Genomic DNA, 16,253 nt, shown 5'->3' with positions numbered 1-16,253 from the left:
CCACCTAACCCGGAAGCAGTCACCGCATCATTGAAGCACTGCGCCTCTGGTTTAAAGAGACCAAAAATCTTCCGCGCGTGGTTCACCATTTTTAAAGTCGGCCTTTCCTGTTACAACAAAAACAAAAAACATTGTTAATTATACCGTTAAGAAAATGTGGAATAAAAAGCTAAATAAAAAACCGTTAAATAAAGTCGAATAAATTATAAAAAATACCTCTCCCTCCCAGACACGTCGAGCGACGTGCTCGTGGTAGGAAATCAGCACGGACGTGTCCCTAGGCCCTCCCGGGTAGCCCTCCTCTTCCTCCTCCCCGTGTGGAGGATCAACATCAGGTATCTCCTCCTCCGCCTCCTGGTATCTCACCTCCTCCTCCTCCCGTACCTCCTCCTGACGGAAAGAAGATACCCTAGCCAGCCGACTCCTCGATCCAGACGAGGAACCAGGCTCATCTGTCTGAGCGGGTGCTCGTACTCCACCACATCCCCACATCGATGCAAGCTGCGCCGCTCGCTCGCGTCTAGCTGACGCTGTCAGTGTCTCTCTCCCCTGTCTAATTCTAGCTGGGTCGCCTACCATTTTCCTGAAACAATTGAAATCCATAAGTGAACAGGTTAGAAGGCTAAACAATCAACAAAATTTAAAAAAAAAAAACATTTGGGTCAACTTCGAAAGTGCATTTCTAAAACTGGTCAGGGAGGTGTTTTCGGAAATGCACTTCCGAAAACACTTGCGACACCATTTTTGCAGAAAATCCAAAAGCTTGCCCTAAGTGCATCAAAACCTCAATTTTCCTATCTAAACAACACCAGTGACATGTAATAACTTTTTTTTTTTTTGACCAAACATGTAATAACTTAAATGAACTACACTATAACACCCCTAATATCAAATTCAAACCTACATTGAAAGTTTAGAAAACTTACTGATTTGAGATGTTGTTGGAGGTACTTTAGAAGTAGTTTAAGAGCCTTTGAAGTAGCCTTTGATGGTCTTTAAATTTGCCTTTGGTGGTTATGCAACTGGTTCAGACGAATTTTTGGATTTTTGAATGATTTAGGGTAAATGATTTGGGGGGAGGCTGTTTTGTTTAAATAGCAAAAACGCACATTATTTCGGAAATGTATTTCCGAAATATATTTTTTACGTAAAAAAAAGGTGATTTCGAAAATGCATTTCCAAAATCAGTCTTTTTTTCAACTTCGGAAATACATTTCCGAAGAAAAGGGACACTTACGGTATTTCACTGAGGGTCACCAAGAAGATAGGGATGTGGATAAAAAAATTCTCTTAATTAAATATGATCACTAAATCAAACCAAATAAATTTTGTTAATTATTTTGATCAAGTTTTATTTTATTCCTTTTCAAAAAACCCTAATTTTCTTTAATATAAATATACTCATACAATTGCACAGGGGGGCCGATTTTCTATTCCCCGTAGATTCTCATCCGAGGCCAATTTCCATCCACAATCTACACTTCACGTACAAAAAAAAAACATAACCTGCACTGTACACACAAACTCCCCAACCATTATCTCTACACCAAAACAATTCATAAAATAAACCAATATCTTATTTAACTTGTCAACTTTTCAAAGCTTTCATCAAAAGAAGAACGAGAAACAGAACCGCACAAATCGTCGGACCGCGATGAATGCAGCACCACACTAAACAACCGTGCGGCCACCTCCCAATCGGACCTCCCAACGCCGCCTTGCTCGCCCAACCGTCATCCAAATCGCACTCCGCACGGACAGATTTTCGGTCGCGATCCGCAGAAGCAAATCCGGTAACCACCTCTTCTTCTCCTCTTAATTTGTGTTGGATTAATTGATTTATTACTCGTTTGAATTGCCTTGCGGAGTAATTTTATTTTGTGGTTTGAATAAAGGAGAGAGGGTGGAGAATTTAAGAGAGTTTTTGCAATCTGAAAGAAAAAAAACGAGTGAGAGAAGGTTAGGGTATTGTAAAAAGGGGCTGGTAGTTTCTACCCAAATTTATTTCAATGTTTATTCACCTTTTTCTATTTAATTTTGTATTTTTCTTTTTCTCTTTTTTAATGCCATGTGTCAACCATTGATTGGTTGATGTTTAAAATTTTCTTTTGAGATATGAGAAGAACATCCACGTTTCTCCATTTCTCTATTTTTTTCAAATTGTTGTTTTATTATTTATTTATTTAAACAAATTTCAATGAGTCAAATGTCTTTTAATTATTTTTTTATTTTGATTATTATTATTATTATTTTTATTATTAACACAAAAAAAACAATAAAAAAATCATAACACAAAAATGTTTTAACTCTTCTAATTAATAAAGATAAAAAATACTTGTGTTCCTTTCTTGTCCATATATAAAAAATGTTTATAATAATTAAATAAATAATACATTAATAATGATATTTGTAATAGTAATTAAATTTTTAAATCTCTAACCATATTTTATAAACACTTACTAACATTAATCATTTTTTCTATATAATTGTATTAATTACTACTCCGTCCCACAATAGTGATTCATCACACCATTTCACACCGATTAAGAAAAGTGTAAAAAAGTAAGAGAGATAATATTATTTTTTACCATAGTACCCTTATCATGTATTGGGAGTTGTGAACTTTTTAATAATTAGAGGGTAGAATTGTAAAAAATGTATTGGAAATTGAAATGGATCATTTATTTTGGGACATCATTTTATTCCAAATTGATCACTTCATTGTGGGACGGAGGGAGTATAATTCTTCGCAAATAATAGAATAAACGGATATACATCCACCATATCCACGGGTAACTAATAGGTCGACTTAACACCTTACCGATGTATTATTCAACGAAACATTTAAAATTCATGCGAAATTTGGTTTATGCCTTGAGCAATAATCAAACGCTATCGCTCAAAGCGATAAATGAACAAAGTCAAATTTCTCCGCCTCGAGTGAATTAATTCTGATAAAGATCGAAATTCTTTATCAAGACTCAATCGAATCAATCACTTCGCCAAGAGCGATTTAATTCTGATGAAGACCTGACCTTCTTCGACGATTCAAAATTAAGCTAAAACACTTAACTTTTCTAATTCAATTTAACATAATTATTAAATAAAAAATACAAAAAATAGGGATTATATGCCATATTAAATTCATTGTTAACTACGAATTACGAACTGCGTAAACATTCTAAAACACTTTCAGCATACAAATAAATGCATATAATCCCATAAAAAAACACCAACAAATCCTACGAACTACGTTGACTTTGATCCTCCTTCCATTAAGGAGGTACGTAGGCATTCAGGCAACCGTTGACTTTGATCCTCTTCCATTAAGGAGGTACGTAGGCATTCGGGCAACCGAACGAGTCCCCTTTCCCCAAATCTCAATAGGTTTAAGGTTTTATCCTTTACCCTATTTTCTATAATTGGATTATATTTCTTTATCGTAAACCATAAACCTTACTGTAATACTCTTATCATAAACCTTGTTTAGAAGACATAGAAACCTTGTTTAGAAGACATAGAAAACCTTAAGGAAGTCCTTAACACCTTCCCTTAACCCTAATTTCTCAACTTACCCAATCTCAATAATATTAGGTTTTTTCTCCCATGTTTACCCTTATCCTTAGGATAAAATAAAAACGTAGGTGACGACTCTGTAGGTTAAGTTATAAACTTAAAATTTAAAGCCGGTCGTAAAACCAGCCCTGTACGGTGGTTTTTGAGGTTGTTTAAGGGAATAACCCACGTGAGGTGAGAGGTCTTGCTAGTGGTCGGCGTTGCTAGGCAGGCGGTTGAAGTTATGTGGTCAGGGTTACTTGGAGTAGAATGCTCTTTGAGTAGTGTTGAGTGTGTATAAGTATGTGTTACTTGAGAGTCCTCTATCCTCTTGATGGATAATATATTTATAAGAGTTCTTCCAAGAACAATAGCTTGAATCACAAGCAACACACACTTAGATAATTGTATCAATGATACCTAAGTTATACACATACATTCAATACTTAGCAGCTTATGAATGCATGAAAGAACTTACAACTCAATAAAACAGTCCATCTCTTATATCAACATGATAAAGCAACACACACTTAGATAACTGTATCAATGATACCTAAGTGATCGGAAAATTAGCAAGTGTACTATTTTTCACCGATGTAGTTTTAAATAGAGGTTTATACCCAGTATCGAACTCGCGGACTGCGTAGGAAATACAAGTTTTACAATGATTCAGTTGAACAAAATATCATGGGGTTTGTTGGTTTGTAGAGAAATTATATAAATTATAACTAATTAAAGCAAAAGTAAAATAACGCTTCTTGACAATATGAGAAAGCATGCTAGGTTAGGTGTTTAAATTGCCGCGCAATGAACTTTATTCCCCAATTTATGAAATATAGTTATAATGAGCTACTACCGAATCTCAAGAGTTGTTTTCCTTAATTCCTTAACGGAAAACCTTTGGTGTTTATCTTTAATCCTAATTCCTTAGCTATTAAAGATAACATCAAGTGCTATAATAAAAATTATCAAGAATTAAACGGTTACTGCGGTTAAATCCTCATTCCTAAGCAATTTCACTGAAGTATTATTGTGCAAATTGCGTTGATTGGTTTGTCCGACCTAAATCTCATCCGTGAATCCGAAAACTATTTGTCCGATAGAAAAGGCATTAAGAATTTTGCACAATAAAAATAAACTCATAAAACTTCAATAACATAAATTGATGAAAATACGGTTCATAACAATGGCAATTCAGGGACACCCCCCTAACAATGGGGGGTTTAGCTACTCATAGTAATATTCGAAGAATTAAAAATAAAGATGATAAACATTACAAAAATTAGGGAAGGCTTTGATCTTCAATTGCGATTGCCGTTGAAAATCTCCGTTCTCGAAACCCTTGTTAGCTTCTCTTCTTCACCGTAGAATTCTTCAATATGATCCAAGATAATCCCCAAAAAACTCTCAAACTAGGTCTAAGTAAGTAGTGTTAGGTTACATTTCATTCATGTAAAAAGTCGAGAACGCCCTTAATGAGACTTGAAATAATGAAACAGCTAAGAAAACAAATTCTGGCCGCATCAGCTGACACGGTCGTGTCTCACGACACTGGCGCCCGTGTCAGCCTCTATTTTCTCTTAAAAAGGCTCTTTTTCATGTATCAGCTGACACGGCCGTGTCCCATGACACTGGCGCCCGTGTCAGCCTCTGTTTGCTCCCAACAACATTTTTTTTCTCTTTTTCAGCTGACATGGCCGTGTCCCACGACACTGGCGCCCGCGTCAGCTTCTTTCCTTGCAATTTTGGCTTTGTTTTCTTCTGTTCTCGTCCCATTTTTTCGGCGATTCTTCCTTACACCTGAAATAACCAATAACTACCAACAAAGTGATCAAAAGTAACTATTCTACTAAAAATTACCACTAACAATTAGATTAACAAAACATAAAAGAACTACTTAAAACAAAGAACAAACCATTCACAGTGTTACCGAAATGACTGATTTTTACCAAATAATTTGCGGAGTATAAGTGTAATTGGTGACCGATCACAACCCCAAACTTAGCTCGTTGCTTGTCCTCAAGCAATGCCTGAGACATCAAACAAAGGTCACCCCTAAATTTATGCTTCCACAATACAACCGTGTTTTTCACAACTCGACTTCCACCCTTCCGGTCAATCGTGCTAGCTTTTACTCCCCGAATTTTCCGCTCCACTTTCACATTAAAATTCTCCTTCACCTGTAAGCTTTTTCACACTTCTCACCAAGTCTCTCACAGTTAAAAGCAATTCACTCATAAATCACAATATGCAATATCAACTTTTAAATTTGAACAAATTCTACTTTCATACACAAACACTTTGCACACACTTTTTGAGGTCTTTGGATTGTAACGGGGCTTAGGACAGGTGGGATAAACAAGGAAACTGATACACAAAGGTTTTGGGGGCTAGGCAGTCATGTTTTCTTTCTTGTCATTGTGCTTATTTGAATACGATGGGGTTTAACATTGACTCTTTAACTTCACTCAATTATTCGAGTGTTTCAAATGTAACCAAGTCATTTAGCCTGGACAAGTGTGTTTTTATGAGTTCTATATTTTTTTTCTTCTCTTTTTTCTGGAGCATTCAAGAGTCTCCACATTTTTTTTTCACACTTGCCCTTTTCGTATAAGGTTCACCACCCCAAACTTAGAATTTTGCACAGTTTCTACATCCACAACGTTTATGCCGAGCACGGGTAAGAGGGAATTTTTTTTTTCTTTTTGGCCAAGGGGTAATATATGCGGTTTAAAAAAAACAAACAAGGGATACAGGCTCAAAGGGGTTTGCAATGGATAAACATAAATAAAGGACGGCTAGAAAGGCTCAAGGGGAAACAAAAAAAAACGTGCCTCAGTGTGTGTTATCATGTAGTGTCATATGAGTAGAACTTACGCAAATTCAAAGTGATAAAGTCATACCTGACTACTCTCTCATGATGATAAATTTCTGGCTTTTTATGATCTCACCATGTTGGGCATAGCTTACAGGATCCCGAGTGCTTATTGTGTAATGTCGCTTCTTTTCCGGTTCGTATGTACCAGCTTTCAATCTCAGTCCGGTGTCATCAAGTTGCGTTCAACTACTTCTTTCGGTTGTATCAACTTTCAGGGATGCCTTTTGGTGCAAGATTGAGTTGTCTCGTTCATCCTTTCCTTACTACTCCATCAATCATCCAATAAAGCACATCAATCTATAACACTGGAAGGTCAACATTAAACAGAAATAACTAAAACAAACAAGAATAACTGGAACTAAAAACTGAAAGCAATAAAACCCCCCCACACTTGAACCAAACATTGACCTTAATGTTTAAATTCAAGATAGTGAGGGTGAACTCACAGAGGGTACTGCGACTCCAGCTGCCGCTTCCTAGCTTTCACCGAAGAGACCCGCCTTTTTTTTCTTCTGAAAACAAAACAAAAAGTAAACCGCATTATTAAAACTGTGGGTTGCCTCCCACGAAGCGCTTCGTTTAACGTCGCATGGCTCGACGGTCCAATACCCTTTATTAAGGAGGGTACTTCCTCCTCCAAACTTGGTTGCTTGTCACTTCCGCAAGCACAAACTTATGAAGCAGAGAAGTATGGACCACTTTTCTCTTCAAGTTACTACCCACTTTCATCGTCTCACCTTTACTTTCCACTGTTTTCTTCTTCTTGATTTCTTGAATTACTGCATGAATTTTTATAGGTGTAAGAGCTGAGGCCACCTTAGAGATGATACTTGAAACTTTTTCGGGATGATGTGGACTTTTGTTGGCTCCCTCACTTCTGATCATACCAACTTTAGATTGATTATTCCCACTAGCAGCTTGTTTTTTGACTTCTAACACCTTCAGTGTTACCTCCTCATCAAATGATTTAACTACGAGTTCCCTTTTTTCAATATCCAAATTGCAGCGACTAGTAAGCAGAAATGGTCGCCCAAGAAGGATTGGAGTCTCTTCATCCTCAGGAATGTCCATGATGTGGAAATCAACTGGGTAGACAAACTTGTCAATCTCTACCATTACATCTTCGGCTATCCCATATGACTTCTTAATAGTGTGATCAGCGAATTTCAACTTTGCTTCACTCTCGCTTATTTTTCCAATCTCCAGCTTTTTGAAGATGGACAATGGCATCAAACTCACACTAGAACCAGAATCAATTAACACCTTCTTGAGCACTCTGCAATTGATGGTGCACGGTATTGCCACCACTCTAGGGTCTTTCTTCTTAATGGGGATCTTCCTTGCTGGCGAGACTCTACCACACTTTTCAGTCACAATTTCTGTTTCATCCCCCACTAACCTTTTTTTTTGAAATTACCTCCTTCATGAATTTCTTGTATGCAGGCACATTTTCAAGTGCTTCAAAGAAAGGTAAGTTGATCTCTAACTTTTTGAACATTGCAATAAACTTCTCAAAGTCTTTCTCTTTTGAATCTTTCTTTGTCACTCTGGAGGGGAAAGGTAGCTTGATCGCCGGTTTAGTTTCTTTCTTATTTTTCTCTTCAAGTGGCTTAACCGGTGGTACCACTACTTCGGGTTCTTTCGGATTTTCTCTCACTTCCAGATCTACCTCTATGACTAAATTGTCATTTATTTCCTCTTCTTCTTCAGGCTCTGGCGCTTTCTGACTTCTTGTTGAGACAACATTAATTTTCTCTTGGTTTTTTGGATTTGCCATAGTTGAGCTTGGAAGAGTGCCTTGTGCCTGTAGAGTGAGATGTTGTGCTATCTGACCCACTTGAACTTCCAGATTTTTTATTGAAGCTGTTGTGTTCCTATAGTTATTTCTTGTCTCTTCTTGAAACTGAGAATATTGTCCAGCCAGTCTCTCAATAGCTATTTCCCATTCTGCCTTCTGAGGAACTTGTTGTTGATCTTTCCATGAGAAGTTTGGATGATTCTTCCATCCCGGATTATAGGTGTTAGAATAAGGATTGTTCTACTTCAAGAACTTGATCTCTTCAATTTGTTGAGGAGTTGCAAAACAATACACAGTTTGGTGAGGGCCATTACAAATCTCACAACTGACCGTCTGAGCCGGTTGAACTTGAGCCACATTTTGAGTCTCAACAGTCATCTTCTTGAGTCTTCTCTCGACTTCAGCTGCAATTTGGTCTTCCATTTTCACAACTTGATTAGCCAACTTTAAATCAATCATCCCTTCCGGCTGGCTTACACTACGGTCATATAATTCCAAATGCTCATTCGCAGCAATGGCTTCAATGATCTTCTTGATACTAGTGGCTGTTGTTAAATTAGATGAGCCACCAGCAGCTATGTCAATGAGTTGCTTAGTCTTCATCTTGAGGCCATTCACAAAGTTCTGCATCTGTTTAGTTGCATCCATATTGTGAGTAGAACATGCAACTAATAATCGTTTAAACCTCTTGTACGCATCTCCAAGTGATTCTCCTTCCTTCTGTTTAAATTTTACTATGTCATACCTCTTACGGATATACACAGAAGCAGGAAAATACTCGTTGAGAAATGTCGTCTCCATCTGTTGCCAAGTTGTAATGCTCCCAGCAGGTAAAGAGTAGAACCACTCTTCAGCATCTTCTGAAAGGGTAAAGGGAAACATTACCAACTTTTTCACTTCCTCAGAGTGTCCTTCAATTTTTAACGACGTGGTCATCGTGAGAAATCTCTGTAAATGCTTATTTGCATCTTCATTGATTTTTCCCGAAAAAGGTCTCTTTTCGAGTTGCTGGATCGTTGAAGGGTGCAACTGAAAATGAGCAACATTGATCTGTTGATTTACTATTGTCAAACGTCCAGTTGGAGCATTTAATCCTCCATAGTCACCGAGAAGTCTCTCCACTAGAGGTGGATCTACAGCCATGGTTTCAGACTCGGTGTCTAAATGTTCGGAATGAACCGAAATTACTTCCTCTTCTTCAGATTCAGAAACTGTCAGTGTTGCTTTTGATGTTTCCGGTCTTTCTTGTCTTGCTTTTCGAAGTCTAGCTCGCAATGATCGTTCTGGCTCTGCGTCAAAAAGAAATTTTGCTGAGGCCTTACCTCGCATACAAAGATTAGACAATTATTAGTAGTGAGCAAATAAAATAACAGAAAATTAAAATTTTAGTTGCAGAGCAACAAAAATCCAATTGAATTATTATTAAACTTATATTTTGGCAGTCCCCAGCAACGGCGCCAAAAACTTGATCGGAAAATTAGCAAGTGTACTATTTTTCACCGATGTAGTTTTAAATAGAGGTTTATACCCAGTATCGAACTCGCGGACTGCGTAGGAAATGCAAGTTTTACAATGATTCAATTGAACAAAATATCATGGGGTTTGTTGGTTTGTAGAGAAATTATATAAATTATAACTAATTAAAGCAAAAGTAAAATAACGGTTCTTGACAATATGAGAAAGCATGCTAGGTTAGGTGTTTAAATTGCCGCGCAATGAATTTTATTCCCCAATTTATGAAATATAGTTATAATGAGCTACTACCGAATCTCAAGAGTTGTTTTCCTTAATTCCTTAACGGAAAACCTTTGGTGTTTATCTTTAATCCTAATTCCTTAGCTATTAAAGATAACATCAAGTGCTATAATAAAAATTATCAAGAATTAAACGGTTACTGCGGTTAAATCCTCATTCCTAAGCAATTTCACCGAAGTATTATTGTGCAAATTGCGTTGAGTTGGTTTGTCCGACCTAAATCTCATCCGTGAATCCGAAAACTATTTGTCCGATAGAAAATGCATTAAGAATTTTGCACAATAAAAATAAACTCATAAAACTTCAATAACATAAATTGACGAAAATACGGTTCATAACAATGGCAATTCAGGGACACCCCCCTAACAATGGGGGGTTTAGCTACTCATAGTAATATTCGAAGAATTAAAAATAAAGATGATAAACATTACAAAAATTAGGGAAGGCTTTGATCTTCAATTGCGATTGTCGTTGAAAATCTCCGTTCTCGAAACCCTTGTTAGCTTCTCTTCTTCACCGTAGAATTCTTCAATATGATCCAAGATAATCCCCAAAAAACTCTCAAACTAGATCTAAGTAGTGTTAGGTTACATTTCATTCATGTAAAAAGTCGAGAACGCCCTTAATGAGACTTGAAATAATGAAACAGCTAAAAAAACAAATTCTGGCCGCATCAGCTGACACGGCCGTGTCCCACGACACTGGCGCCCGTGTCAGCCTCTGTTTTCTCTTAAAAAGGCTCTTTTTCATGTATCAGCTGACACGGCTGTGTCCCACGACACTGGCGCCCGTGTCAGCCTCTGTTTGCTCCCAATAGCATTTTTTTCTCTTTTTCAGCTGACATGGCCGTGTCCCACGACACTGGCGCCCGCGTCAGCTTCTTTCCTTGCAATTTTGGCTTTGTTTTCTTCTGTTCTCGTCCCATTTTTTCGGCACTTCTTCCTTACACCTGAAATAACCAATAACTACCAACAAAGTGATCAAAAGTAACTATTCTACTAAAAATTACCACTAACAATTAGATTAACAAAACATGAAAGAACTACTTAAAACAAAGAACAAACCATTCACAGTGTTACCGAAATGACTGATTTTTACCAAATAATTTGCAGAGTATAAGTGAAATTGGTGACCGATCACTAAGCGATACACATACATTCAATACTTAGCAGCTTATGAATGCATGAAAGAACTTACAACTCAATAAAACAGTCCATCTCTTATATCAACATGATAATATAGAGGCTCGCATTAATAGGACAAACCCTAACCTAATCCCGTAACCTCTGCTTTTTCAAAAGGTTTGTAGCTAGCTATTTATAGCACACATCTGGTCTGGACTTGGGCTTCAAAATGCAGTAGGGAGACTGCTAGAGATCTGCGAGATATTCTCCATAAAAATATATCTTCAATCAAATTTTCCTAAATATTCTCCATATTTAGAAAACATGAAAATCTTTAAAACAGATAAAATATTTTATCCTTACATTAAGCGTTGTATTAGATTGCATAATATTCTCCAAATATTTGTTAGAACAAGATTTGTTCTTATCAATTATCTTAGTTTTGATGATAACAATAATATGAATTTTGCTTAAGATAATATGGTACTCTAATACAATGCAATTTCCCTTTCAGGAAATATATATAAAGAGTACGCATAATTCAGCGCTCAGAAGTTGTAACTCAAATGGTTCAGCATGCAACATCAGAACATGGTCTGGCAAGACATCAGAAGATGGTCGAAGCAGAATCAGAACATGGGTCTATGGAAGCATCAGAAGAACATGAGATCAGAATCACTGAAGATCAGAAGATGGTATCACGCTCAGAAGCACTTCAAGGTCAGAAGATCAGAAGATGCTATGCACCAAGCTGTTTTGACTCTGATGATATTCAAACGTCGTATTCACAAACATCAGATCAGAAGGAAGTACAGGTGGCAGACTACGCTGACTGACAAAAGGAACGTTAAAAGCTACTAAAGGCTACGTCAGTAGACACAGCGTGAACAAGGCTCGAGGTAGTTGACAAAAGCGTATAACATTAAGTGCAATGCTGTACGGAACACGCAAAGCATTAAATGCATTCAACGGTCATCTTCTCAAACGCCTATAAATATGAAGTTCTGATGAGAAGCAAGGTTAACGATTCTGCACCAAAACAACTTATATCAAACTTGCTGAAACGCTGTTCAAATCTAAACTCAGAATCTTCATCAAATCAACTCACTACATTGCTGTTGTAATATATTAGTGAGATTAAGCTTAAACGTTAAGAGAAATATCACAGTTGTGATTATCGCTTTTAAGAAGCATTTGTAATACTCTTAGAATTACATTAAGTTGTAAGGAACTAGAGTGATCAGTGTGATCAGTATACTCTAGGAAGTCTTAGCAGTTGGCTGAGCAGTTTGTAACTAGAGTGATCGTGTTGATCAGAATACTCTAGGGAAGTCTTAGGAGTGAACTAAGCCTAGAGTGATCGTGTTGATCAGTAGACTCTAGAAAAGTCTTAGAGGGTATCTAAGCAGTTGTTCCTGGAGTGATCAGTGTGTGATCAGAAGACTCTGGAAGACTTAGTTGCGGACTAAGTGGAAAACCATTGTAATCCGTGCGATTAGTGGATTAAATCCTCAGGTTGAGGTAAATCATCTCTGCGGGGGTGGACTGGAGTAGCTTCGTTAACAGCGAACCAGGATAAAAATAATTGTGCAATTTATTTTTATCGTCCAAGTTTTAAAGTCACACTTATTCAATCCCCCCCTTTCTAAGTGTTTTTCTATCCTTCAATTGGTATCAGAGCGCCGGTTCTAAGGTGCAAGCACTTAACCGTGTTTAGAAAAGATTCAGGAAGAGAAAAACGCTTCATTTAAAAGATGGTTGATGAAAGTGAAAAGTCTACATCTACACCTGCATCTACATCTGGCTCTGCTGAGCAATACAACGGTAACAATGGTTATACTAGACCGCCGGTATTTGATGGTGAAAACTTTGAATACTGGAAAGATAAACTGGAAAGTTACTTTCTGGGTCTAGATGGTGATCTATGGGATCTTCTAATGGATGGTTACAAACATCCAGTAAATGCCAGTGGCGTGAAGCTGTCAAGGCAAGAAATGAATGATGATCAAAAGAAGCTTTTCAGGAATCATCATAAATGTAGAACTGTTTTGCTGAATGCTATCTCTCATGCTGAGTATGAGAAGATATCTAACAAGGAAACGGCCTATGACATATATGAGTCCTTGAAAATGACTCATGAAGGAAATGCTCAAGTCAAGGAGACAAAAGCTCTTGCCTTAATCCAGAAGTATGAAGCCTTCAAGATGGAGGATGATGAAGACATTGAAAAGATGTTTTCAAGATTTCAAACTCTTACTGCTGGATTGAGAGTTCTTGACAAGGGATACACCAAGGCTGATCACGTAAAGAAGATCATCAGAAGCTTACCCAGAAGATGGGGTCCTATGGTGACTGCATTCAAGATTGCAAAGAATCTGAATGAAGTTTCTCTGGAAGAGCTGATCAGTGCCTTGAGAAGCCATGAAATTGAGCTGGATGCAAATGAGCCTCAAAAGAAAGGTAAGTCTATTACATTAAAATCAAATATCAAGAAATGCACTAACGCTTTTCAGGCCAGAGAAGAAGATCCTGAGGAATCAGAATCTGAAGAAGAAGATGAACTATCCCTGATCTCCAGAAGGCTAAATCAACTCTGGAAGACCAAGCAAAGGAAGTTCAGAGGCTTCAGAAGTTCAAGGAAATTTGAACGTGGAGAATCTTCTGATGAAAGAAGATTTGACAAGAAGAAGGTCATGTGCTATGAATGCAATGAGCCTGGACACTACAAGAATGAATGTCCAAATCTTCAGAAGGAAAGTCCCAAGAAAAAGTTTCATAAGAAGAAAGGTCTTATGGCAACCTGGGATGAGTCAGAAGATGATTCAGAAGATGAGCAGGCTAACTGTGCGCTGATGGCGACAGAAGATGACGGATCAGAATCTACATCAGAATCAGATTCTGAAGAGGTATTTTCTGAACTTACTAGAGATGAGTTAGTTTCCGGTCTAACTGAACTTCTGGAACTCAAGTCTCAGATTAGTCTCAAATACAAAAAGCTGAAAAAGCAATTTGAATTTGAAACAAAGAAGCTTGAGTTGGAAAATTCTGAATTAAAAGACAAACTTTTAAAATTATCCAATGATGTTGGATCTCCTTCTAATTCAGAAAAATCCACTCCTAGTCTAAACCATATTCTGAAAGAATATGATTTAAGTTTCAGGAAGTTCTTATCTAGAAGTATTGGCAGAAGTCAGCTAGCTTCTATGATATATGCTGTGTCTGGAAACAAAAGAGTTGGCATTGGTTTTGAGGGTGAAACCCCATACAAACTTGAACCTGTTGATGAAATGAAAATTACATACAAGCCATTGTATGATCAGTTCAAGTATGGCCACTCTCATGATATTAGGCACACTTCACATGCACAAAGTTTTCACATAACACACACCAAGAAGCATGTGACACAACCTAGGAAATATCATGAAACTCACATTAAAAATTATCATGCTGTTCCTCCTATTGCTTATAATGTTAAACCCAAGTTCAATCAGAACTTGAGGAGAACTAACAAGAAAGGACCCAAGAAAATGTGGGTACCTAAGGACAAGATTATTCCTATTGCAGATATCCTTGGCTGCAAGAAGGACAAAGCACAACATGTCATGGTACCTGGACTCTGGATGCTCACGACACATGACAGGAAGAAGGTCTATGTTCCAAGACCTGGTGCTTAAGTCTGGAGGAGAAGTCAAGTTTGGAGGAGATCAGAAGGGCAAGATAATTGGCTCTGGAACTATAAAGTCTGGTAACTCTCCTTCCATTTCTAATGTACTTCTTGTAGAAGGATTAACTCATAACCTTTTATCTATCAGTCAATTGAGTGACAATGGTTATGATATAATCTTTAATCAAAAGTCTTGCAAGGCTGTAAATCAGAAGGATGGCTCAATCCTATTTACAGGCAAGAGGAAGAACAACATTTATAAGACAGATCTGCAAGATCTTATGAGTCAGAAGGTGACCTGTCTTATGTCTGTTTCTGAAGAGCAGTGGGTCTGGCACAGAAGATTAGGTCATGCTAGTTTGAGAAAGATTTCTCAGATTAACAAACTGAATCTGGTCAGAGGACTCCCTAATCTGAAATTCAAATCAGATGCTCTTTGTGAAGCATGTCAGAAGGGCAAGTTCTCCAAACCTGCATTCAAGTCTAAGAATGTTGTGTCTACCTCAAGGCCATTAGAACTCTTGCACATTGATCTGTTTGGACCAGTCAAAACAGCATCTGTCAGAGGAAAGAAATATGGATTAGTCATCGTAGATGATTATAGCCGCTGGACTTGGGTAAAATTCTTAAAACACAAGGATGAGACTCATTCAGTGTTCTTTGATTTCTGCATTCAGATTCAATCTGAAAAAGAGTGTAAAATCATAAAGGTCAGAAGTGATCATGGTGGTGAATTTGAGAACGGATCCTTTGAAGAATTCTTCAAAGAGAATGGTATTGCCCATGATTTCTCTTGTCCTAGAACTCCACAGCAAAATGGGGTTGTAGAGCGAAAGAATAGGACTCTGCAAGAAATGGCCAGAACCATGATCAATGAAACCAATATGGCTAAGCATTTCTGGGCAGAAGCAATAAACACTGCATGCTATATTCAGAATAGAATCTCTATCAGACCTATTCTAAATAAGACTCCTTATGAATTGTGGAAGAATAGAAAGCCCAACATTTCATATTTCCATCCTTTTGGATGTGTATGCTTTATTCTGAACACTAAAGATCATCTTGGTAAGTTTGATTCCAAAGCTCAAAAGTGTTTCCTTCTTGGATATTCTGAACGCTCAAAAGGCTACAGAGTATACAATACTGAAACATTGGTTGTAGAAGAATCAATCAATATCAGGTTTGATGATAAGCTTGGTTCTGAAAAACCAAAGCAGTCTGATAATTTTGCAGATTGTGATATTGATATATCAGAAGTTGTTGAGCCAAGAAGCAACGCATTAGAAGCAGAGCTCCTCAGAAGCAAAGAACCAGAAGATCAAGTATCAGCTTCTCTGGAGGATCTAAGTATTTCTGAAGAACCATCTGTCAGAAGATCATCCAGACTCATCTCTGGTCATTCAGAAGATGTCATTCTTGGAAAGAAGGATGATCCAATCAGAACAAGAGCATTCCTTAAGAACAATGCAGACTGTCAAT

General features: G+C 37.4%; 1 protein-coding gene across 3 annotated transcripts in view; it reads left to right on the top strand.

Annotated features, from left to right (window-relative positions):
• Window positions 1-1,406: 1,406 nt before the first annotated feature.
• The window catches only part of LOC131636625 (proteinaceous RNase P 2-like), a 30,995-nt gene continuing 16,148 nt past the window's right edge, over window positions 1,407-16,253 (top strand). For 2 of the 3 annotated variants that reach the window (XM_058907237.1, XM_058907236.1), the window contains exon 1: window positions 1,429-1,793. Coding sequence is in view for 1 of the 3 variants with exons in the window: in XM_058907235.1 (XP_058763218.1) it covers window positions 12,865-14,784 (1,920 nt within the window). In the remaining 2 variants the exon portion in view is untranslated. Of the gene's footprint in view, window positions 1,794-11,624; window positions 14,914-16,253 lie in introns of those variants that run through there. The other variant, XM_058907235.1, reaches the window with a different exon arrangement.

Source organism: Vicia villosa, unplaced genomic scaffold (genome assembly GCF_029867415.1).
Source record: "Vicia villosa cultivar HV-30 ecotype Madison, WI unplaced genomic scaffold, Vvil1.0 ctg.001794F_1_1, whole genome shotgun sequence".
NCBI classification, from domain to species: domain Eukaryota; kingdom Viridiplantae; phylum Streptophyta; class Magnoliopsida; order Fabales; family Fabaceae; genus Vicia; species Vicia villosa.
This window is presented reverse-complemented; position numbering and strand designations above follow the sequence as displayed.